This window comes from Alosa alosa, chromosome 2, assembly GCF_017589495.1.
Source record: "Alosa alosa isolate M-15738 ecotype Scorff River chromosome 2, AALO_Geno_1.1, whole genome shotgun sequence".
Lineage (NCBI taxonomy): Eukaryota > Metazoa > Chordata > Actinopteri > Clupeiformes > Clupeidae > Alosa > Alosa alosa.
The window spans coordinates 832100-857652 of NC_063190.1; the positions used below are offsets into that span (position 1 = coordinate 832100).

General features: G+C 40.8%; 1 protein-coding gene across 1 annotated transcript; it reads left to right on the top strand.

Annotated features, from left to right (window-relative positions):
- Window positions 1–206: 206 nt before the first annotated feature.
- Window positions 207–24058, top strand: gstz1 (glutathione S-transferase zeta 1). The gene is made up of 9 exons (XM_048238162.1): window positions 207–547; window positions 637–688; window positions 10677–10744; window positions 10844–10924; window positions 12637–12762; window positions 19974–20049; window positions 21457–21509; window positions 23678–23727; window positions 23833–24058. Exons 1-9 carry the CDS (start codon window positions 530–532, stop codon window positions 23957–23959), a joined length of 651 nt encoding a protein of 216 aa, XP_048094119.1. The 5' UTR covers window positions 207–529; the 3' UTR covers window positions 23960–24058.
- Window positions 24059–25553: the final 1495 nt, after the last annotated feature.

Sequence of the window (25553 nt, forward strand, 5' to 3'; positions counted from 1 at the left end):
GGGCTTTGACTACTTTTGACAATTGAAAATAAAATCTCTCCGCTAATATAGGCGAGTGCCTGGGATAGTAGGCCGAGTGTTGAGGGATAGTATAGGCAAGTGGCATAGGCGAGTGCCGTGAGAGTGAGACAGTAGGCAAGTGGTGCGCGCCGACAACACTCCAGTAGCGTTTTTGCTCATACTTGTCCGGGGCAGTCTTTTGGTCTTTCATCCACCACATCAGAATATCAAAATGTGGTGCATCATAATTTTCCTTCCAAGAAGCACTGAGGTGTCTATATATATTCAGACTATAACAAGATAGAGATAGCAACCTGTAGGCTAGTTTATTTTTGTAAACCTATCTTCAGCATGTGGCAGCTGGAAGGGTTTTGGTGGGCAAATGGACAATTTTCAAAACTGCGAAGTCATGATTTCCAGATGAGAGGAGGATCTCGGCAATCCCCTCCGATTGGTTAGGCTGTAGGCTACAGACCTGACGATTAAATGTGCTGCATGCTGCAAGCAGTAGGATTCGGCGTTTCTCCAAATGGCAACTTCAACTAAGGTGAAATAATTGCCTATCGAATTATAGCAAAATTCCTATATGGGTCATGTCCAATTAAAATGATGCATGGACGCTGTTTTGTCTTTCAGCCTGTCCTTCATGGATACTTCAGAAGCTCATGCTCTTGGAGGGTTCGCATTGGTAAGTAGCCTGGGCACCCACGTAATTTGGAAACCACTGTGTCGGATCAGTTTCGGGTTTAAAGTTGCAACTAAAATAAATATTCTTCACGTAGGCGGCTACGTTGTTTTCAGTGGTGGTCAATCGGGTGTGTGGCTGGACCTTTAATTAGCTTACGAGTAGGCATGGGCTAGTTTAGCCCCTACCGTACATGCCAGAAAAGATCTCAACTGAAAGAACAAACCAACTAATGGACTTTGTTTACGGATCTTTAGGGAAGAGCCGGGACAGTTGTAACACTTTTTAATTAAACATAATTTACAAAGCGATCGTACCACACTGACAGCTAATATTTGGTAGCAACCTACATCTGTGTCCTCTGTCAAATACAAATGCATTTTTAGCTTTGAACAAAACCGTTCAGGAATTATTAATACAGCAAAAGTGGGACGTGCGTAATGTTTCATTCGTCCTTCCTGGTCGGGACAGTTGAAACAATACTAATAGTTGAAACACCATAAGGGGACGAATGAAACATAGGCCTACAGTTTAAGCCATATAAACTTCCCACAACTTCAACATTTTACTAGACTACATATCATGAATGATACTCCCAAAAGGTGTTATTTTAGATAGATTGTTGCAGGGCTATACATCTCGTGCATGTCACTATGTTTTGCTTTTCAATGCAAACAAGCATGCGATATGAAAGTCTGGGATGGTAGAGAATACTAGGTCTAGTCTACTATACTGAATAAACATTAAGTCGAACCTTTAAAGTGTAAAGTGCAAGTTAGCCACCATAAACAATGAATGTGTAAAGTGCTCAATATGTAACTAGAAATGTAATGCCAGAGGAATTACAATAGTGGATGGAAAGCTGCTGGCTTAATGTTGGTGGGGAGATTCCTGATAAAAAAAAAAAAAAAAAAACATTGAATCACTTAATCTTTGAGTTCATACAAACCCTCGTACCAAAAAAACGTTCTTGCGTTCTTGAGATACAACACTTAAAGTGTTTTTGACCTTGACATTTGACCTTTGACCTCCAACATCAATTCTCCTCATCTTTGAGTCCAAACAAACACTCATACCAAATTTCAGGCATGTATGTCAAGGCATTCTTGAGATATCGCGCTCAGAGTATTCATGGACTTGACCTTTGACCTCCAACATCAACTCACTTCATCTTTGAGTCCATACAAACACTTGTACCAAATTTGAAGCATATGCGTCAAGCCATTCTGGAGATATAATGCGCAAAGCATGAGATATGGCTGTGACTTTTTTATTTTGACACACGGGAAACACTTAAACAGGATGTGTATTTCTAGGGAGCACCAGATTGTATGCATTAGAAGCTGAGACTTCACAGGTGACACCTGTGCCAGTGTTCTGATTAGCCCGTGAACTACTCTGGGAGCTTAACAAGTTTAGCTGCCTTTTAGGCCATTATGACATCACAGCCATACAAGTCTATGGGGGAAAAATGAGCTTTTTGACATTTTTAATCCCCTATTTCTCAAAAAGTATAAACTTTTAAGAAAAAACCTCTCTTGTCCAATTTGTCCATTTAATAGCAAGAAATATGCCTGCCCTGCCCTAATAAAGAAATATTTGGTTAACGGCGAGTGAATCCCGCTTTTGCAGTCAGAGAAGAAACGCAGGACAAATTAAACATTCTGTTTTACTCGAAAGTGCAACGATGATAGACAGACATCATTTGGACAAAATATAGAGCATATTAACCTCCGCTGCTCAGCCTAAATGCCTTCCTGTTACGCCCTGCTATCAATGGAGTTACAGGCTTATAAAATATTTTTGATGGTCACAAGTTTACTTCATTAGCGTTTATTTCTTTGATTATTAAAGAGTGTTTTTCATTCAAAGGCTTGACTTAGTGTTTATTCAGAAGAGCATTTAGTGCTCTCCCCAATCCCAGACGCTCACATTGCATGTTTGTTTGTAATGGATGCAACCGCTGGAGATACGCTTTGTCGCCGATACCCAGGGTGTCCGCCTCTCGGCACCCACTGAAAACATCGAGCACCCACGCAGCCAGCTTACAGTCCCGCTAAATTTACATTAATTTAAAATCAAACATTGCAGTTTATGTTAAATTCAGCATCTCTCATAATGTGATTGATATGTTGCTGTCAATTCCCTACTTCATATACTAACCACCAATGAGAGCGCCTCTCGATGAAAATTCCTGACACTTCCCACCTGAAGAATTAACGAAGCCTTTGTCGGGTCTTCAGTCTCAATGTTTAAAATGTATATAGCCCCTGAATATCATTTTTAAAAGTAGTCTGACAAAGCTTATTGTTTTGTGACACAGCTAAACACTGGTACCTCATAGAACGCCTATAACATAGCCTAGGTGGTCGGGAACTCACAAAAGTAAAGCAGATAGAAAGAACTCAATTAAATCTAGCCTACAACACGCAGACAGCTTTATGCGCAGGGGAGAGAGCGCTACCACTGTGCTTTATGATTGTTGCCTTCTGATGGTATCTTGCTAATTCACTGAACTGCATTAGGTGACACAAATGGTATTGCCTTTATCTTATAACTCCTTGTCTGAGCGACTACCAGGCTTATGGTTTTTAAAAGTCAGATGTTCCCTGACAAAGACAAAGAAAATTAAGAATGTTTATTGACCTGAAAAATACACTAATTTTTGCAAACTCCCTTCATTCAACCCTTTGAAGACATCGCGTCTGGGCGCTTATGTAGATGCTGCACTATTTAATTTCTCAGAATTTAGGTCTATTAGGCCTACAATAATGTCATCACCAAATACATCTTTTATTTTTAGTTGATCAACCACAAAGAGTAGCATAGGCCTACTGTGCACAGTGCACTGACGACTGTAGCAGCCCAAGGTAACCAGTTGTTGTAGATGAGAGGCAACCCCTTGTTTCAGATAGCCTGGACAACATGTTACCTGGGTGTTGCCTATGTTATTAATTAATGGTAGCCTACAATAGTTAATTGATTCAGTGAACATATTAGTTGGCTCAAAGAGTAGAGAATCAGGATGGAGAGAGTCACTGCGGTGTTGCTTTTGCGGATCAAATCCAGTTTAATGCTAGTTTTCAAAACATATATATTTTTTACATGTCTTTGTCCAAGTGGCTGTAATGTAGCCCGGCCATGGCATGAAAAGTTTAATTTCAAACCGCCTAAAACAACTTGTTTGTGAATGTCTGACAACTGCTGCAGCTCATGCACGCGCAAAGGGAAACCAGTAGGTGGAGAAACCAGAAGGCACACAACACCGAACGATTTTAAGGCTATTTCGCAAGATAGGCTACTCAATGGTGCTATTTCACACGATTATAGCTTAATTCCCCACTCACCGGGTTAGGTGGAAGGTGTTAATAGACGACATGAGCCTACAATGAACTAGGGCGGTCAAAATTGCTCAAAAATGACGCTCAAATATCCCCTAAAATAAACACATGTATTCGAATATATTGGAATATCTAGGCTATATTATTTTATGATTATGTCAGTGACTTCCATCATGTCATCTGTTTTTAACTTTTGTATGGTTATTGCTTGACAGGGGGGATCCCAAGCAGCTTTCAACCATAAGGCATTTCCTAATTCAACCCGACACTGATATTCAAAATGTTGAAACTATTTCGCATAGCCTATAAGCAGTTTAATTAAATGTAATGTTAGTTGTAAACAAACGGCTACTTGGTGAGGCTTGGCCTCACTGATGCTTCGTGTGCCTTAAAATGGCAATACAAATCTTCACGATAGGCCTATTAACTGACCGCCCGATTCACGCTATTGGCTGGGCAGGGGGGGGCCATCAGACATTTGTTCCCAAGGGTCTATGAATTGTTAATCCGGCCTTGCCCCAAAACCAACGCAACTTTCCACCTCTGAGACAGCTGAAAAGAAGTCTAGAGGACTTCTAACTCACTAAGACCTACTTACTGTAGGCGCCAAACCACAGGCCTTTTTGGGCAAGCCTGCATTCGCTGCAGGCCTTCTGTTGAAGAATTTTATATAAATCCTAAGCGCTAACAGTAATCCTCCTACCCCCTACATGCTCACGCTTTATGTCTCCTTCTTGCAAACTAGGCCTATAGCCCAACCATTTACATCTTCAAAAAATAACAACTTGCCAGATATGCCTTCATATCTTTGGGCTTCATTCAGCATTTTGTTCTTCCACTGGAAATAACTCTTCTACATTTGCTGCCTGCTGGGGGTGGAGGGGGGGGGGGTCAGTGTGCTGTAAGTATGTTGGGGATGTGTGTTGGAGAAGCTTCCTGATGAAATAATGTGCTGTGTATGTAGGGGAGAGGGGGGGGGTGGTGTACTGCAAGTATGGTGAAGGGACTTACTATTGCAGAGGGCAGTGGGGGGCAGTGTGCTGTAAGTATGCAGAGGATGTGTGTTGGAGAAGATCCTGAAGACAATGTGCTGTGGATGTAGGGGGCAGTGTGCAGCAAGTATGTAGAGGAGGCTTACTGTAGCAAGCAGTGTGCTGTATGTGTGTGAGGTGATGACAGTGATGATGTAAGTGTGTGTGGTTTTTTTTTGTGTGTGTGTTGGGGATGGGGGTGGGGTGGGGGGTGGGGGCAGAAAGGCTAGGCAGTCAAGGACATGGGTAGATAGATGGAGGAGAAATCAAAAATAATAAAAAAAAAGTTCTATGGAGATGTGCAAGTTGGAGAAAGTCAGATATGTGTGTGTGTGTGTGTGTGTGTGTGTTTTGACGTGTGATGAAATAAGAAAATAAATAAAAGGTCTGTAGCATAGGGAGAGGGATGTAAAAGTGCTAAAAGTCATGTAGGTGTGTGTGTGTGTGTGTGGGGGGGGTCATGAGTGCTGAGGAGTGAATGTGTGCAAAGTCAGTATAGTGTGAGTTCAGAGTTCGGATGGCCTGGGGATAAAAACTTCTCCTGAGTCTCTCAGTTCTGGCTTTGTGACTACATAGGCGTATTCTTGATTTCAGTGTTAGGAATAATCCATTGTTAGGATGAGAAGAGTCCTTCAGAATCTTTTGGGCTCTTAGGAGTACTCTTCTGGAATAGATATCTTGTAGAGCAGGGAGTTGAGTTCTTATAGCACGCTCAGCTGAGCGCACTACTCTCTGCAGAGTACTACAATCTCTAACTGTGGAGTTCCCATACCAGGTGATGATGCTACCAGTTAGAACACTCTCAAACTGAAGTGTAGAAGGCCTTCATGATGGATGTAGAAACTTTGAATTTCCTTAGCTGACGAAGGAAGTAGAGTCGCTTGTCTGGACTTCTTCAGAACATATTGAGTGTTAACAGTCCATGTTAAGTCTTCAGTAATGTGGACACCAAGGTATTTAAAACTTGTGACTCTCTCTACAGGTTGCCCGCTGATCATTAGTGGGGTGTAACTGTAGTTCTGCTGCTGCCTTCTGTAATCCACTACCATTTCCTTTGGTTTTAGTGATATTTAGTGTCAAGCTGTTAGATTGACACCACTGTGCCACCTCATCAACCTGATCCAAGTAGAGCTGTTCATTGTTGTTACTAATCAGGCCCAAGATCACTGTGTCATCTGCAAACTTGATGATGGAGGTATGACTACTGTTGGCTTTGCAGTCATGTGTGTAGATGTTGTACAGCAGTGGACTCAAAACACAGCCTTGGGAGCACCAGTGCTGATGGTTAATGAGTCAGATGTCAGACCCCCACTCTAACCACTTGTGAACGGTTGGTGAGGAAGTAAAATATCCAGTGACACAGGGTGGTGTTCAGTCCTAAGGCCTTCATCTTTGTGACCAAGGTGATAGGTACTATCGTGTTGAATGCTGAACTAAAGTCAATGAACAGCATCCTCACATAATTCCCATTCCCCTTCTCCAGGTGAGTTAAGGTGGTGTGCATGAGGTTTGAGATGGCATCCTCTGTAGACCTGTTGGCTCTGTAAGCAAATTGAGGGGGTCGAAGGAGGCAGGGGAGGGATGAGCAGATAATGTTTTCACAAGCTTCTCAAAACACTTCATCACTGTAGACGTCAGGGCTACTGGGCGGTAGTCATTCAGACATGATGGACTTTTGTTTTTCGGTACTGGAACAATAACAGACTGCTTGAGGCAAGGCATCTCTTGAGCCAATGATGTGTTAAAGATATAAGTGAACACAGGAGCTAACTGAGCAGCGCAGGATTTCAAAACCCTGTTTCCATCCGGTCCAGCAGCTTTTCTACAATTAACCCTCCTAAAGGCATTGCTCACATCGACCTCAGAGACACAGAAAGGTGCATCCTCATTTGCTTCACATGCTGCAGCTAGTGCAAGATAGTGTTTTTCATGTCAAAGCGAGCATAAAAAGCATTAAGTTCATCAGGGAGGGCTTTACTCCACATTCATCATAGGAGGCGACTTTCTTTCAAAGCCAGTGATGGTTCGGAGTCCTTTCCACACCTTTCGTGCTGGATCACCCTCCAAGAAATCAGCTTCAACTTTGTATCTATAACCGCTTAGCATCTTTAATAGCTCTCGTAAACTATAAGATGCTGCTTTGTAATCCGTCATATCCCCTGAAATAAGCCCAGCATTATAAGTCATGGTGCGTGTCTTTAATGCTGTTCTCACTTCTCTATCCACCCATGGCTTCTGGTTAGGGAAGCTTCGGATCTTTACAGTTGGGATGATGGAATCAGTTAGCGTATTGATGTAACTCAATGATGTCAGCAGAGTTCGTCTTGAACATCTCCCAGTCAACGTTGCTAAGGGCGTCCTGTAGCCTGGCTTCCGATTGGTCAGTCCAGCGCTTGACCTCCTGTCTGACTTCTCTGCTTGTACATAGGCAGTAGGAAGACAGTGGCATGATCTGATTTTCCGAAAGCTGGTAGAGACAGCTTTGTAACTGTTCTTGAACTGTGTGTAGCAGTGATCCAGTGTGTTGTCACCACGTGTAGGGAAGTGAATGTGTTGAATAAATTCAGGCATGGACCGGTTCAGATGTACTTGATAGAAATCACCGGCCACAATAAGCGCAGCTTCAGGGTGCGTGTGTTGTTTTCTATTTAACACTTCTTGCAATTCTGAAACCGCAGCATCTGTGTTGGCTTGTGGAGGAATGTAGACAGCGTTGAATATTACCGGTAAACTCACGGGCAGGTAGAAGGGTCGACAGACGCATCGCTAGATGTTCTAGATGAGGCGAAAGCAGGACTTTGAGAGAACGGTGACATTTCTAGGATCACACCACTTGCTGTTCGTCATGATGCAAACACCGCCACCTTTCGATTTTCCAGATTCCTCAGTCCTGTCAGAGCGAGCAGCAGAGAAAAACTCCACCGGAGTGATGGCACAGTCCGGTACAAGTTCAGTTAGCCATGTCTCAGTAAAGCATAGAATGTTACAGTCCCTGATGTCTCTTTGAAACTGTATCCTCGCTCTTAGTTCATCCATCTTGTTCACAAGAGACTGGACATTGGCTAGAAGAATGCTAGGCAGTGGAGGCCTCTAGCTCTATTCCTCAATCTGTTACGGGCCCTGGCTCGTTTTCCTCTGTGTTTTTTCCTTCTGCGCCGAGATGCGTCTCCATGGTTCCCTGATGCATCTCGGAGAATCTCAGTCGGCCAGGTAAAATCGTCGATTAAAACATCCCGAAACAAAAAAGGCAATTCATCTCCGATGTTTCTGAGTGTAACGCCATCATACGTAATCAGTGCAGTGGAAAAGTGCAAAAAATTAGTTTAAATTAGGGGTTAATACAAGGTAAAAGAGTAAATATAAGCACAAATTAGGCGGAGCAACCAAAAAGGCGTCCGAACGCGGCGGCGCCATGGCAACAGGAAGTACTTACATAGTACTGTAAGTTTGGACCATGATAGTTTCCAAACTTCAGTAGTCTGGACTAAGGTGGTTAATGACGTTTAGTAGCACGTGAACGGGCACCTGCACATACTTCTGTGGCGCATTGCGTTAAGGCCGGATGACAACCGCCGTTGCACAGCAGTTACCAGTCCCCTGTCCAAGAGTTCGAATCTGGGTTAAGATTTTGACAACAATATTGACATCGTTGTTTACCTAAGTTTATCTTTTGTGCAGATCATATTATCAAAATCAGAATCCGCCTTCTTGGCTTGGTTTGCGTAAACTAACAAGGACCCCCCCCCCCCTCCATGAAAATCAAAGGCTACATATTCTCAGCTGACTTCGTCAAAAAGTCGCACCACCTTATTATTATCTGCAGGTGTGTGACTTTTTACACGTGCACATGGCTGCAAATTGACTTTTAATTTATGTATTTTCTGCCTTGGGCATTTTAAAATATGGATGTATGGTGGTTAGAAGTGTAAATATCAATTAGAAACCTAAATATATTTATAATTATTAATTTGCAAACAAATAACTGGCGCCAGTGACGCGTCTTTGACATGAAGATCCCTGGAACTATGCTTCTACTAGCATTCTACCACAGGTCGAGAGGTGTAGTTGTAACTACACAACTTGACGATAGTGGTTCGCGAGCGGAACGTTGCTACTATGGTTTTGGGAAACACTAACGTAGTGTAACGATGCATTGGACTATGTAAGTTCCAACTATGAATGTAATTCTGCGGCATAAAGCAGATGTATTTGTTTATTGTACAGAAAAATAAAAGCAGAGCGATGTACAGTGGCAGAGCGACGCACAGTGGCTGAAAGAGACACACACAGTGACTAAAGCTTCACGCAGCTTCACGCCTCGTAATGTGCGACTGAAGTGGCCATTTGAAAGCGATGCCCACTGTACAGTCCATCATACACAGAATGGTCATTATATCAACAATCAGCCAGTAAACATTATACAGGATATACACAATATAACATCAGTACTCAAGCCCAACCCACCATTGTCCATAGCCACCCACAACATTTTCCTCCCCCCTTTACCGGTGGTCGACCACAAAGCTAATGTCCGAACCGTGCAGGGGGCATCCCGAAGTTACCTCTGTTGGAATGCCTAAGTTCGAGCACAGTATCCCCACTCTCTGCACTCCCCACTGAGGTAAGCAATGGCCTCGCCCCACCCTGTTGCACTGAACTTGGGCCAGTTTTGCTTAACCCTACTTGGTTCTGAGAAGGGACTGGGTGCCTCATATCATACTGAAGATTCACAGGCCAGAACCCTACCTCCTCCTGCGAAGCCGCCTATCTTGGCTTTCCCACTTCACTGCTCAATGGCCAACCCCCAGGACAGGAGCGCAGATTGTTTTGGTGGATTGTACATGTGGGGCAAACAATGTTTACCTAATGCATTAACTCAAGACCTCAAATGTTTTCTAAACAACAAAAACAGAAAGGATGCAGCAGGTAGCAAATGTAGAAGAGTAATTTCCAATGAAAGAACAAAACGCTGAATGAAGCCCAAAGCTGCACTGATGTTAAAGCACACACACGGTAAAATAAAAGTGAACAAAAGGTAAATTTAGCAAAGGTGACAAAATTAATATAGGCTATTGTTAATGAAAGAAGGCCTACTAGGCTACTTTTAGCTGACCAATGCCGAATCTGAAATTGCGAATATTAACAATAATAAGTAATTATTATAAATAAATAAATAAATAAGTAATTTCATTACAATATAAAGAAGAAACGAGTAACTTGTAACGCATTACTTTTTTTGAGTAACGACCCCAACACTGCCCCTGGTTTTCTGACCACGGTCGGAAACGAGGCAATCAGGAAAGGTTAACACTAGCGACAGGATGGAGAAACAAACAACCCCATGAATCTCTTTATTAATAGCCTATAAAATGACATGTTTTCTCCTGCATCTCCATTATTATGTGGGAGCAGCTGGATGAAGAAAACAGTCCCGCGCAGGGCGGGACTACCATTTTCGTTCCATTGGCGAATCCTGATATGCTTCATCTTGTTAAACTAAAGTATCTTTGTTAGTGATGTGACTGTAACCTACATTAACCTTATTGTGTCTGCAACAATACTTTTATTGAATGTGAAAATGTGTCCTGTTCACTTGACATGTGTTTACTGTTTCTTCAGCTTTGGCTCTGAAAGGAATTGATTATGACCAGAATAATGTAAACCTTGTAAAAGATGGTGGGCAACAGGTAGGGCACCAGTTAGTATCTATCTGAGTTTCAGTAGTGTAATACCACAAAATGTTACCATGCCAATGCCCAAACTGATAGTAATCATTGTTTTTTCAGGTAACAGATCAATACAAAAAAATAAACCCCATGCAGCAAGTACCTACTTTGACCATTGATGACATGACATTGTCTCAGTCGGTAAGCTGCTCTCATGAACTAACACTGTTCTGTTGTGACCTATTCTTTTGACTCTTCCTTCTTATGACATGATTATAACATTATTATCAGGGACGACTCTCCCTCTACCTTATAAACATCACTGTAACCACATAATGTAAGCTCAAAATGTATTTTGTATCAGGAGAAGGTTAATACTAGCCTGGCTATCACCAGAACGATTCTCGTCTGGGGTGCTTTGTTCAGGGGAGTAACCAGCAGTGAAATTAAATTTAAACTGGTACATTAAACTTGTGCTGAATCTTTTAGGAAGTACAGGAAATACATCTTTCTTGTAAACAAGTTTTAAATACAGTTGTTAACTTAATTCCAAAGAATTAAGATAGACATCTGTGTAATTTTAAAGGGGGGAAATAAGCATTGAATGCATCAACACTTTTTTTCAGTAAGTATAATTCCAATAAGGCTATCCACATGACATTAGGACTCAGGCAATCACACGTCACAGAAGATGCCGTTACAACACTGTTAATGCTCCACGGGAAACAAAAAGGCCGGATTGAGAGACTTTAGTGCAAGTAGGCCATTGAGAAAACAATAGGCAAAGAACTCCACCACCATGGCTTCTATGCATGCTCACCCCGCAAGACTCCATTACTGTCAGCATATAGTCTGGTCATATGAGAGCAACATTTATATTGATACTATTTACAGTACACCATGTTAAAATAGTTTTTCCTCTCAATCTATTCTTATCTTCTTCTTAGTCCCTTCAGAGAAACAGGTGAGATCTCAATAAGACCTAGGGCCCTATTATGACAGTCTAAAGCGCACTGGCGAATAGTTTAAACCAATTTCGGGGTTTGTCCAGTCCATATTGGGTGTGGTTTAGGTATGAAACGTTATGAAACGTCCGGTGCACTGGACAAGAAGGTGGGCCTTATGTTTCTTAATCAGTCATGGGTGTGTTTTGGGCGTAACATCATTTAAACCAATGAAAAGGACATCTGTGCGGAGCGCAACTTCAAACTGTGCATCGGTATTTTGACAGTTAGTGGTACATTTGAAGGAATCTGCTTGCACTTGAGACTGTATGGAACAGTTATTCCACTAAATCATGCTTTACTAAAACCTAGCATAGTATAGCCTTCACGCATTTGCACTCGTCTATTATTTGAACTCATTGGTTGTTTTGCATGGATGTGTGCTGGTGCGCGTTCATGGAGGATAGAAGGATGGTGCGTTGTCCACCCGCCCATATGACTGTTGATAATGCGCTCTTAAAATAACATAAACAACTCGCCATGGACTTCTGACCAGGTTTCTCTTGGTCAGTGGCACAATGCGTTTTAGGTTGTGTACAATAGCGATTTTAGACAACACGCTAGATCCCCTCCATAGGTTGTTAATTGCCACACCCCCTGGCGTGTTGTTTAATATAAGAGACTTGTAAAATATGAATTTAACTTAACGCCGGGCAAATAACTAGCTTTCTGCCATGCGCCAGTTTGCAAAATAGCACCCCTAATCTATTTCTTGTGAGCGATAAACACAAGACAAGGGAAGTCAACAAACAAAGCATTAAACAACGACTGAACGCCATAATCTTAAAATCATGAAAAAAAATGAGTTATGATTTATGATGGGTTTTGTCAGGTCTTATGAAAGAATGTCCTACAAGCCATCATTAATAGTATGCACATCAATGATTGGAAATGATATTTTTCCCCTAGTTGGCCATCATCCAGTATATTGAGGAAACGCGCCCTGGACCTCACCTTCTTCCACCTGACCTCAAAAAGCGTGCCCAGGTGCGCATGATCTGTGACATCATTGCTTCTGGAATCCAGCCATTGCAGGTCAGCCTCAATTACGGGTCCAAGCAGCGAAGCTGCTGAAACCTTACTACTTTTGTAGTAAGGTTTTTTGTACTCATTATTAGGGTCCATGCAAAATGGATTTTTTGTTCTTGCAATAGCCATTATCACATGGAGGGTTTGGACACTTGACCAATTGTTAACATGTCATAATAATGTAATCTGATCAGGTGTGATATATACAATAACCATTTAATCGGAATAACGGTGCAACAATGGCACATTCATGCAAGCACATCGGTGCAGGGTTTTAAAATGTGGGACACCTGTCAGGTTGGACAGGGCCACAGGGAAGTCTCAAGTAAGTGGCATGTGTGTATATTTAAACCTGCGGTGGTACAAGAATGTCAGCATAAAGGAGTCAATATGCACAGCCAACATTGAACTGCTGTCTGTCTATTCTTTCCCCAGATGTGCTGTGTTTGTTAATGGTAAATTATAAAGGGATGAATGGATTAGGCTACCTTTTTCATGAACATGAGCTTAAATGGGTGTATCAAATGACACCAATGGACTAATTATTTAGACTTGAAATTCAACAGTAAGGCTGGGCGATATGGCTGAAAACTGTATCACGATATAAGTATTTTATATCACTTTATCGATAATTATTGATTTAAAAAAAAAATCTATTTCAGATAAGGACCAAAAGAAAAATTTTAATCACCTCAGTTATCAATCAAAGCAAACAGGGCAAAGAAATAGCAACACAATCATGAAATACACTCAAATAAATAAATGTGCACATAAATCTGAATTAAAAGCAGCATTGGTTGAAGCCTGGACATATTGTAAACAAAGTAGCTTAATTTGCTAGTTTATCATAGTCTACTGGTTAGTTCAAATGGATACTTTTTCTCCTTGGGACAGGCCCGTTTGACTCTTGGAAAATACTTTTCCATTTGCATCGGGATTGAGATGATAGAATTTAGCAGTCAATTTGAATGCAACAGTTTTGAACAAATTCGTGCAGCGTGCTAATGATGCTAACCAGATTTAATAGCAATTTAGCCAGTCGTCTTGCACGATTGTGAATGTTTGGATTACATGTGCATGCTGAGGAGGGATGCGCCTGTTGAGCGAGAGAGGGAGAGAGAGTGTGTGTGCACGGGGCAAGGACTCCTTGAGAGTCTGTGTTGAGGTAGGCCTACTTCTATCGCCTACTCTGGTAGAGTTGCACATACTAGCTAGCTACAATGCAAGATATATTTAGCCTATTTATTTATGGACAACGTAAGGCGAGAGGGGTGTGTTGCTTTTAATTATCGAATGTTCTATCGAGCGTATTTTTTATTGTATCGATTACATGTCTATTGCGATACATATCGTTTTATCGCCCAGCCCTATTCAACAGGCAAGACTGAGAGAAACAAAACCGGCAGTTTTCCTGTATGCATCTTATCATGTAAATATCAGACATGACACCTAATGACCAATTTTTGCCTATTTATACAAAAATTATAACTTAGCCTACCACCCATATTAGTAGATTGTTATCTAATGACCTATTAAGGCCTAACACCAAATGTAAGCACACATACAGTATTAATATTGGTTGTCCATCTTGCGGTTTCAAAAACCATGTCTGAAATGCTTGCATCATGTTTAACAGACAGAGTATGGCACTAACAGTCTCCGACATGGACGGTGTTGGTTTAGTCAGAAATGTGTCATGCAACCACAAGTGTGTGGTTTTGCTCACATGTGGCACAATTCTGATGTGCGGCACGAATGTGTAAATTAGAAAAAAAGCACATGGAATGTGATAATTTCAGGTCCATTTCAGGCCTCATTTATATGTGGAAATAAATCAGATGTGCCAATGCGACTGTCACCTAAACAGGCAGATTGAATATTCCCTGTCATTTCAAGCTGCACATCGTTGAAAATGCGCACAATTTTTTACCTTTTCACATTTACATTACACATAATGTTTTTTTCACGTGCACAACTGGCAGAACAGTGGAAATAAAAATGAAAACAGGAGGAAGAAGGTGACAACTTTATTTTTCGCCTTAAATTAAAACTTGTAGCCTATTTTATGGACTTCTCAAAATACTTTGGAACTAATGTAAACAACTAGCCACTGAAATAGCCTATTAATGCAGTGCCGTCTGTATGTTTGCTGTCATTTTGGTGACCGCAGTCTGGTGTGCATGCAGGTTGTCTCATCTAGAGTGGGAATAGCACTATTCAGATCCGTAGCCATACTCTTCTAAATAACTTTAAAAGAGACTTGAAAAGCGCATCAGTGAGTGCTTGGTCGTGTTATCTTGCTGCGTCTTTGGTTGAAGGCTTAGGTCTGATTTAAAGATTTGCTTCGTCAGATCAAATGAAAAAGGGTTTTGGATTTCTGTCATGCTATTATAACCCACAAAAAACAAGTCGAGGATTCATGCTTGGTAGAATGAGCTCTGCCGAGTCAAATCCTTCAAAGACGAGGCAAGGCTTCTTAGCATTCGGAAAACACACAATGTGCAGGAAGCTGCAGGTGTGTGTTATTAAAAATCATGCCTCCTGCCCACTTCTTTTTGAAAAACAATGAATGCACCAGTCATTCTCCCATGTGTATAAATTAAATTAAATTAAATTATACAGTACCTAAATTATTGGCACCTCTGCTAAAGTTGACTAAAAAGAGGAATATAAAATCATCTTTTGGAAATTGATCTTAATGCCTTAAAGTGTAAGTTCAGTGTAAATTGACCCATAGCCCTGTTGTATAAGCTCACCACATGCAGCCCATCGGAAAAAGAATGAGACAATTCCGGACAACGTAGGCCAAGTTATGGACAGGCAGCTTAAAGCAGACCCATGGGGCATCAAAACGGAAACTGAAAGTAACTCCCCACTGCCCCATGGGTCTGCTTTAAGCTGCCTGTCCATAACTTGGCCCATGGGTCTGCTTTAAGCTGCCTGTCCATAACTTGGCCCATGGGTCTGCTTTAAGCTGCCTGGGTCTGCTTTAAGCTGCCTGTCCATAACTTGGCCCATGGGTTTGCTTTAAGCTGCCTGTCCATAACTTGGCCCATGTTGTCCCAAAGTGTCTCATTCTTTTTCCTAGGGGCTGCATGTGATGAGCTTGAACAGGACTAGGGGTCAGTTTACACTGAACTTACACTTTAAGTAAAACAATGAGAAAATATCCAACCTTTAAGGACACCAATTTTCTTTGTGAATGAATAATGTAAATGTGTAAATTAAAGAATGAATTTGTAAATAAATAAATGTTCTTCCTTAAAATACAGGGGTCATACGTATTAGCACCCCTATGTTAAATTCCCATAGAGGCAGGCAGATTTTTATTTTGAAAGGCCAGTTATTTCATGGATCCAGGATACTATGCATCCTGATAAAGTTCCCTTGGCCTTTGGAATTAAAATAGCCCTACATCGTCACATACCCTTCACCATAACTAGAGATTGCCATGGTTTTATTTTTATGCTCATTGAGCTCAATGCAAATCAAACAAGTTAATAGGCTAACTGAAATAAAACCATGCCAATCTCTAGGTATGGTGAAGGGTATGTGATGATGTGAGGCTATTTTATAAACCACAGAGCAGAAACTATTAAGCAAAATTGTAAAGAGAAAAGTGTAATATTTAGATCGCAATAGCTCTCTTTAGAAAATGTTTAAATACCCTTTACTAAATGCCTTATTTACACAATTACGGTGGGAGAGTTCAAAGTTGTCAAAATTATTTGAGCGCATATCTCATTTAGGTAACTTTACATAGTGACAATAACGCAATGTTTACATTTAAATACATAGTTAACTGCCTTGTTTAGTACAGATTTTAAGTCTTCCATAAATGTGTGCACAGGATTGTGGGTGTTCCAAGCATGCAGAGGATACACACATGCATCCTTGAAAATCTCAGAAATGATCAGAACGAAGGACTCAGTACTAAGAACTCAATACCAATTTTAAAGCACCCTTGACATTGGAACCAGTGTTAATTTTGACAGTAAATTCTGATTTAGTCTTTTGAATAACACACCATTTAGTTTTAGTCATATTTTAGTCATCTGAAATCTTTTAGTCTTAGTCTAGTTTTAGTCGACCAATATTAGCAGATTTTAGTCGACTAAATCTACAGTGGACTTAGTTGACTAAATGTTTCTCCAGAATTTGCAGTCATTGGAAGTATCCATCAGTCTGTTATGGCATTAAGGTTTGAATATGCAATACAGACACAGATTTAACGGTTGTAATACAAAAGATGTTTATTTTATTCTTAATGTCAAAAACACTGACTGTACATACTGTGATTAATTAATCCAAATGAATCACATGTATCCATTTTTGCTATGAACATCTTAAAAACAAGTTTGGCAGATGAGTGAATCAATGAAGAGCCAAACCAACATGATAGATAAAGTTCAACATCTCTCTCTTTTATTATAATTTTTCTTTGGATCATGCATCAGCGTAGTGCCTGGTGTCAGATTTTTAGCATGATAAATGCAAATGACTGAAGTTACCACTCACTGTCTATGACATGTGCAGCGTAGGCTACCCTAACACCAAAGTAATGTGATGATTTTTCTTTTTTTGGCCATTCAAACATGTTGTAGATTTTAATTCACATAATTACTAGGTTGTTGCCTTTTCTATCGAGTAGGTGACAGTCCAGGATAAGAACAGGGGCCATTCTAGACCTAGAGCTTTGCTCCCAATACATTTAAAAAAAACATTTTTTAAAATGTGCGCGCAATATGAAATAAATGGCTAGCCTACAAGTACAAGCTTCAAAATTATTATTGTCACGGTCATACTGTACTATATTATAGGCTACTCTTGCTATTCTGTGTAGATTATTATAGGCTACATTTGCAAATGCAGCAAACTTATTTAAACCATTGATCAAATCACAGCACTGGCTATTGCCAGCATAAATGTTAATGTTACCGTTAATGTGGGCAATTATCATACCTCCCTCGTTCTCCTCATCTCTCCTCACTGTTCCTCTCCCTCTGCCTCTGTTCAGGAATAATTTTCTGATGTCCATCTCTGAATAGTTTATCAGAAGGCTATGTTTAGTTTTACAGTAGGACAGCTTCACAAACAGTATAGGCTACTTTTACAGGACTCTCTCTACAGTATACGTATAAATCATTATTAATTGTCCGCATGTGTGCATGCAGCCTATGCATGGTGTGAGTGTGTGTGTGAGGGAGAGAGCACAAGTTGGTAAACTGTTGCTAAATTTAGGCTACAATGACGCTAAGCATTGAAAAACAGATGCTAATTATGTAGGCAACATTCTCTAACAGCGATCAACTTGTCATTTTTTCTGTCAAATAAGTTGTGAATTTGTTGTAACATTAAAACAGGGGACGACTTACTCTGTGCTCCAAGTGTGACGAGCTCCAGCGGTTTCCACTGTGACATACAACGTGTGTGTACAACGAAACACTCGGAAGAATCATGTGAACGATTTTCATTAGTTGTTGCGTTCAATCTTACCCAGCTACAGAGGTGCTATTTCCTGTTTGGCTATTATGGCCCCGTTCTTTTTTTCCTTGTTTTTTCTGTATTGGCTGGGAAGTGACAGGCTCGAGGCAGGCTGACAGGCTTGGAAATGTAGTTCGTAGGACTAGCTGCTACCTCCAGATTGTTTTGCATTTAGGTGCTACTTATGTGGGACGTCAGACGTGAGAACTGCTAGGTAGGCAACAGAAATTCCTTACTGCAGATTCAGAAATAGTAGATTGATGCTCCTGTCAACAGTACTGGTCTGGGTGTTCTTTTTAAAACATAGGCTAAATGTTTCATTCAAAGCAGTGCTTTCTGGTCTGCCTGCTTGAATCACGAGAGCCAGACTGCACTGGGTCAAATGTCACTATGAAATGAGCAAAGACAGCTGAAATCAGTCACAACTGTGTAACTAAGTCTGTGCATATAATGTAAACAACCTAACTGTTGTGAAAACATCCTTGAAACTGTGCGAAGTTCTGCAAACTCGTCTTTGTTCTCCTCCTATGCAACTGCTGCTTTGTTTGTTTAGCCGTTATGCCTGCATTTGCCGCGGCTTTTTAAATGGCTCTGCTGCTTCTGCCTAGATCAACCTACCCTCAAAGATTCGCTCTGATTGGATTTCTTCCCAACTTGTCCGACAAAAAGAGTAGTTTTGATTGGATCTCTATTTCTGTCCATTTCTGTCTCATTTTTATTCGTTGACTAAAGTGTCAGTTATATTTTGACATAGTCTTCGTCATCATATCTGACTTTAAAAGTTTTTATTTAGTCTTCATCTGTGAAAAGGGTTCGTTGACGAATATTTTTCGTCATAGTCTTAGTCAACGAAATGAACACTGATTGGAACAGTGCTTGGCAAGATTCGATGGCGTAACATTGAAAACTTGAAAAAGCAGCTTTGAAGGATCCGTCCTTGACTTTGAGAAACAGCCTTTGTCACATGATCCGAGGATTACATGTACTGCTCATTAGTAATCCTTGAGTGAACTCGACTGAAAGAAAACCAAATTAAAAAGACCTAAAAACATACCTGTATACGAGAGCCTTTAGTTACTGTAACTCTTATCTTGCAGACTACATTTTTGGATTATTCTACATTGGACTGCTGCCATTAGAGCTGCAGCCAGCCAGAAGCAGATGGGCTCCCCCTATTAAGTCAGGTTCTGCTCAAGGTTTCTTCCTGGAATATGGGAGTTTTTCCTTGCCACAGTTGTCATATGGCGTGTTTGTAGGGGGTAAAGGGTTAAGGCTGCCAGTCTTCCGGTCGTGGTGTTCTTTAAACGTTTGAATATAAAGTCATGTAATCACAACATGTCACATACTAAGATCATTCTAAGGCAACCTGCTTAGAATCCACATCAACGGGGCCTAAGCATTTGTTAGCCTAACCATTTGTTAGCAAAGCCTATATATACAGTATATACTGCTAAGTATTTCTGATATGTTGCTTATTGGATCATGAACGTCCACAGCAACGAAGATGAATAACTGATTATTCTCTATTATTGTGGTACATGTTCTTGATAATGACTGAATGACTGACTCTGCTCTATTATTGTGTTACATGCTCCAAATGTAAAGCACTTTGAGCTGCATTCTGTGTATGAAAGGTGCTATACAAATACAGCTTATTATTGTTATTATTACATTAACTATAATAATTTTAAAGGATAAATCGTTTTTGTTCATAATTGATATTTATGTTTTAGAACCTTTATGTGATCAAAAAGATTGGTGCTGAGAAAGATTCATGGGCCCACCATTTCATTCAGCGTGGGTTTGAAGGTGAGTTAAAACCTCTCAATGATACCACACTAACATTGGGCCCTATTTTGGTGATCAGAAACGGATGGTCAGAGGCGTAAAGTTTATAGACATTACCGCTGGATGCAAAAGGGTTGTTCTTATATTTCTTAATCAGTCATGGGTGTGTTTTGGGCGTAACATCCTTTAAACCAGGGGTCCCCAAATGGCGGACCGTGGTCCAAGTCCGGACCCTGACGTGATCCTATCCGGACCCAGACCATAATAATTTAGATTTTCACGGAAGATTTCAAAGCTGCGCTAAATGTTTCGTAGGTTAGGATAACAGCTTCAGGAACCATCATCTCCCTTGCTGCTACACAGCACAGGTGGCAATTCAATACGATATTTTATCTTAAATACTTAAATATAATACTATGGGAATAGTTAGGGAAAGTTAGGCTTTTTTTTCGCCAATCTGCAAAAAAAATTGCAAATGTTGCTCAAAACTAATGGCTGGGATAGATTCAGCACCCCTAAAAACCCCTAGTTAGACATCTCAAAAGCTAATATTGGTCATCAAAATGTTTTCATTATATTATTGTATAAATCATATTTTAATGTACTAATGGATACTTAATAGATATACACAAGAGCTAGTGCTGTGATACAGTTACATTCAGAAACATTTTTTTAGAACAAAATTGAAACTGCTATGACCATATAATTTTGTTTAAAGTGTAATTCCGGCGGAAATTGACCCAAGGGTGTTTTTCTGCATTATTTTTTGTTGATCAAGCATTATAGAGCTTGGCCTGGTATATGCTATAGCCCCAAATTGTAAGCAGTGGATTAGCTAAGGGCAGTAGGCGAAACGCTTCCCAAATAGCATTTTTTTTAACCAGTAATATTGTTCAAAACGGCACCAAACCTCGTCAGTAGCTTGCTTAGGGTCTCTACACATAAAACGGCTACTAACAACCTAGTTAGCGAACCCGGAGTTTATTGCAGAAGACAGTAGAACACTTACCAACTGTCCATCTACCAGCACCGCAGTCACGCTATCCGGAGAAATTCTTTGGTCACCTCTATTAACGATTTACAGCTCCCATTGACTTCCATTCAAGACATGTACACAATGGGGGAGCCGTAAATCGGTAATAGAGGTGACCAAAGAATTTCTCTGGATAGCGTGACAGCAATTTGCCGTTTTCAGCTCCCGTGACGGGCAGTCTGTGCTTTTACCTCAGTGCAGCCTGTTTGTACATACCTCGCCATGATTTTACACGCACGTTGCGAAACAAATACGCCTGAAGTGGCAAAAGCGTTAGTACATCTGGCCCTCAGTATCATGAGTAAGAAAACTATGCATGCTTTACTTTCACAAATGCATCTTCGAAATGAAGTAATGATAATGCACAAATGTGTATCCCTTTCCTACCACCACAGCCCTGGAGCCTATCCTCAAACAGACTGCAGGAATGTATAGTGTCGGGGATGAGGTAAGTGAGAAGCTCCATGTTAAACAGGATGGATTAAGTAGTTTCATAAGGATACGCGCTTGACAATTTTCCGCATAGATGTCTGTGTACCTCAATATGTAATTATGTTGGATAACTGTATTTTGTGTAGAGTAGACTTAGGCCTAGTCCACACGTACCAAACCGATCTTTTTTTCCTCCGTCTTCCCTGGAACCGTATCAAAAATATTTGCGTCCAAACGGATCCATCTCAACACGTTACTTCATATCCCAGGCCTATAGGTGGCACTGTTTCTTTACAGAAATTGACCAAATCTTGCGCTGTAGGCTATACAAACAGACAGAATAGGCTACGACGAAATGGATAGTGCAAGGAAACCAGAATTGTTTGTGTGGACTTATAGTGAACTGTCAAGTGTAGTCCACTGTAAAACGAATAAACTTAATTTTTACGGTTTAAGGGTGCAGTCCCGTCCTTTATTTGGCTAACGCAGGTAAAAATAATCTCCTTTACTTTCTTTGGTTGTAGGATAGTCCACGATTAGTTTTGGTTATCACCGCAAGTGCAAAGGCTAGGCGTACCCAAGTTCTAGGCCATTCCGTCGCCACATTTATAATATTGCTATAATACCTTTGTTAGTAACAGTCGATACTTTTGCTTGCATCAAATCGCGCATTCGCATTTAGTGCGCATCTATAGGCTTAACATGAGTTCTAGACGTCTTTGTATGCTCATATCTGACTTCACTATGAATGCATTTATTTATGTTGTAAGATGAATGACACCGGCACTACGCACAAATTAATGCAAACTTACACCGCACTTCTCTAATAACTTAAGTTCTCTCGCGTCACTGACAGTAGCTAGAATGCATAAAAAAACACCGGGAAAAACAGTGTTCAGTCCACCAAGTCAATAAGCTATCGGCGCAGCACAGCATCAGTTGTGATATTTATCCTACGGAGTGTAATCGTAGGTAATGTCATGTATGAAAACTAGTATTGTTAGGCAGTACTATAGTGTCAAGTCCAGGGCAGCTGAGGTGTGGCGATGACATCATCGATACGCAAGTAGGATGTGCGGTTTCGCTGTCCAAACGAATTCAAAAAGCTTACTCTGCGAAAGATCTGCCGCAACCGCCGAGCTGTTGCGGCAGATCTTTCGCCGAGTAGGCTAGCCTTGGTCCAGCTGTCCCAAGAAATCCCCTCGACCAAGTGCAGCACCGCTCACGGATGGATGGAAGGATAGAGGCCCAGCTAGCCATAGCAAGCTCCCAATGCAGGGTTTCCCGCAGTCAAGGCCTTGGCAAAACAAGCCTGCCGCCTTAACTACGTCGTCAAAGGGCTTCAGATTTTTCCACTCTGGGACCAGGTTTCAAAAAAGTGCGGTTTCGGGCAGTGCGTTTACAGGATTCGTTTGGACGCTCAGCCAAGACGAAGCAAAACCTCTGCGTTTAACCCAAAAAGCGTCTCCGTGTGGACGGACCCTTAGGGGAGCACCTTGACAATTGGAAAAAGAAGTGCAGAACATACCGCTTGTTGGCACAAAACACATCCTTTTCATGAAATGATTTCATCATTTTCATGCCCAAATTCACGTTTCATTTTACCACTTCACGTTTCATTACATCACTTCAACACATTAGATTTTACGGTGGGCAGAAAACTGGACCACACTAGGACATTCTGTAATATGTTACAATTGTGATGTCGAAGAAAGCAAATAATCATCATGATTTTAATGGGAATGTAAGTTCAGAAATATAGCTGACCTGGTTGAACTTATTTAGCAGAAGAAATAGAAACAGAAATGCGGCAAACCAAGTAACAACCTACCAACAAAATTTCCATATACAATTTGAACATCATATCTGATTAACTTTTCTGTCAAACAGTTTTTGTTCAGTCCAACACACTTTCCATAGACGTGCTATAAAAAACACATTATATACGATGATGCTATTTGTAAATAATGACATTTCTTTCAGTCCAATCCAATTTTTATCCTCCAATTGATGTAGATTAAACAAAACAAAAACATAAATAATGATATTTCAACGGCTTCAATTTTGAGGCTTTGTTAAACAAAGCACTTACCCTGATTGTGAAACTATCCGTAATGAATCAGCTCTACTTGGTGTATTTTGTCCCAATAACTGAAATGTACAACACAACTGATTCCCTCCCAGATATCCATGGCAGACATTTGTCTTGTGCCTCAGGTCTACAATGCTGAGAGGTAAACAAAGCAATGTTTATTTTGTCAAACTCAAACCAGTCTCATCTGTCATAATAAAAATTTCATAATCACTCAATTATTTGTTATGAATCTTATTATTAACAGGTTTAAGGTGGACATCTGCCAGTTTCCAACTATCAAAAGGCTAAATCAGACACTATTAAAAATCGAGGCCTTCAAAGTCAGCCATCCTTCATGTCAACCAGATACACCTGCTGCCATGCAGGCATGAAATGTAACACCTTTGATTTATATCACTGATAGAAGAGATGCTATTGTGTGTCTCTAATTACCATATAAGGTTCAGTTAATTAAAATGCTTTAATACAAATACTCAAGTCTCTGTCTGATATTTCAAGAGTTTTGTTTTACCTTAAAATAAAGTTTCCAAAATCATTTTGATGCCACATAAACTCTGAATAAGGCAAACAGCACTTCTGCCGTACTCTGAGCATGTCCCATTGGTTGTCATATAGAAAGTAATAGAAGTTGCTGTCGGGGATAGGAACAGTGCCTCCCCTCCCACTACTAGAAGGCTTTAAAACAAAAAAAGTTACTCCGGGGGCAGCCGTGGCCTACTGTTTAGCGCTTCGGACTGGTAACCGGAAGGTTGCCAGTTCAAACCCCGACCAGTAGGCACGGCTGAAGTGCCCTTGAGCAATGCACCTAACCCCTCACTGCTCCCATTAGTGTGTGCTTCACCTCACTGTGTGTTTACTGTGTGCTGAGTGTGTTTCACTAATTCACGGATTGGGATAAATGCAGAGACCAAATTTCCCTCACGGGATCAAAAGAGTATACTTATACTTACTTATACTCATTAATTTTGTGATTTATATTGTATTTAATATGCCACTTAAGAAGCTTTATTCTTTAGGGAGAAAATGTACTTTCTAATCGTGATTAATCTACATTAATCTACATTAACTTGAATTTCCCCTGGGGATCAATAAAGTATCTATCTATCTATCTATCTATCTATCTATCTATCTATCTAATTCATTTCAAAATATGAGATTCATTAGTTAATTGTTTTAAATCGTTTGACAGCCCTAGTAAAAAAGTTAAGATTAAACTAAATGCCGCGGTGGTTGGGACAGACTTCTGGGGGCGAGAAGAGGAATGAAGCAGGGGATGGAGGATATTGACAGAGAAATAGATAGATAGATAGATAGATAGATAGATAGATCCAAATTTGAAATGAAGTGTACGTTAGGCCTTGTAGGCTGCAGTCTGGAGATCACTGGAAGCAGTCTGAAATCATGGGTGATCTTGCAGATCAGCAACTCGGTGGACTGTTGACAGCGACAGTCCATGAGAATGCAGAGTTCTTCAATGTTACGGTAACATTAATGTCCAGACAGTTGGCACGGCAGCTCGCAGGTCAGCAACAGCTCGGCGGTTGCGGCAGATCTTTCGCAGAGTAGGCTAACCTTGGTCCAGCTGTCCCAAGAAATCCCCTCGACCAAGTGCAGCACCGCTCACGGATGGATGGAAGGATAGAGGCCCAGCTAGCCATAGCAAGCTCCCAATGCAGGGTTTCCCGCAGTCAAGGCCTTGGCAAAACAAGCCTGCCGCCTTAACTACGTCGCAAAAAAAAAAAAAAACATGTTACTCTGTCCTGTTTTCTCCCTTTCATTCCAAACCGTGACCAACGCCAATCTCCCTTCTCCGCAGAACACATTAAAAAATAAGAAGAAACGTGTCATGAATCGAAAAATAATCATATTTTATCATTTTAACATATGTGATATGCTTCCGAATCAGAGCTAGTGAGCGGAGCTGAGCGGTGCAAATATCTCGCTCCTCGCTCTCAAGAATCAGTC

Excerpts from the sequence above, each read along its gene's own strand:
- gstz1 (XM_048238162.1), top strand. Across the intron at positions 10,745-10,843 it reads TAAAAGATGGTGGGCAACAG|GTAACAGATCAATACAAAAA; the intron begins GTAGGGCACCAG and ends TTGTTTTTTCAG. Across the intron at positions 23,728-23,832 it reads CAGGTCTACAATGCTGAGAG|GTTTAAGGTGGACATCTGCC; the intron begins GTAAACAAAGCA and ends TATTATTAACAG.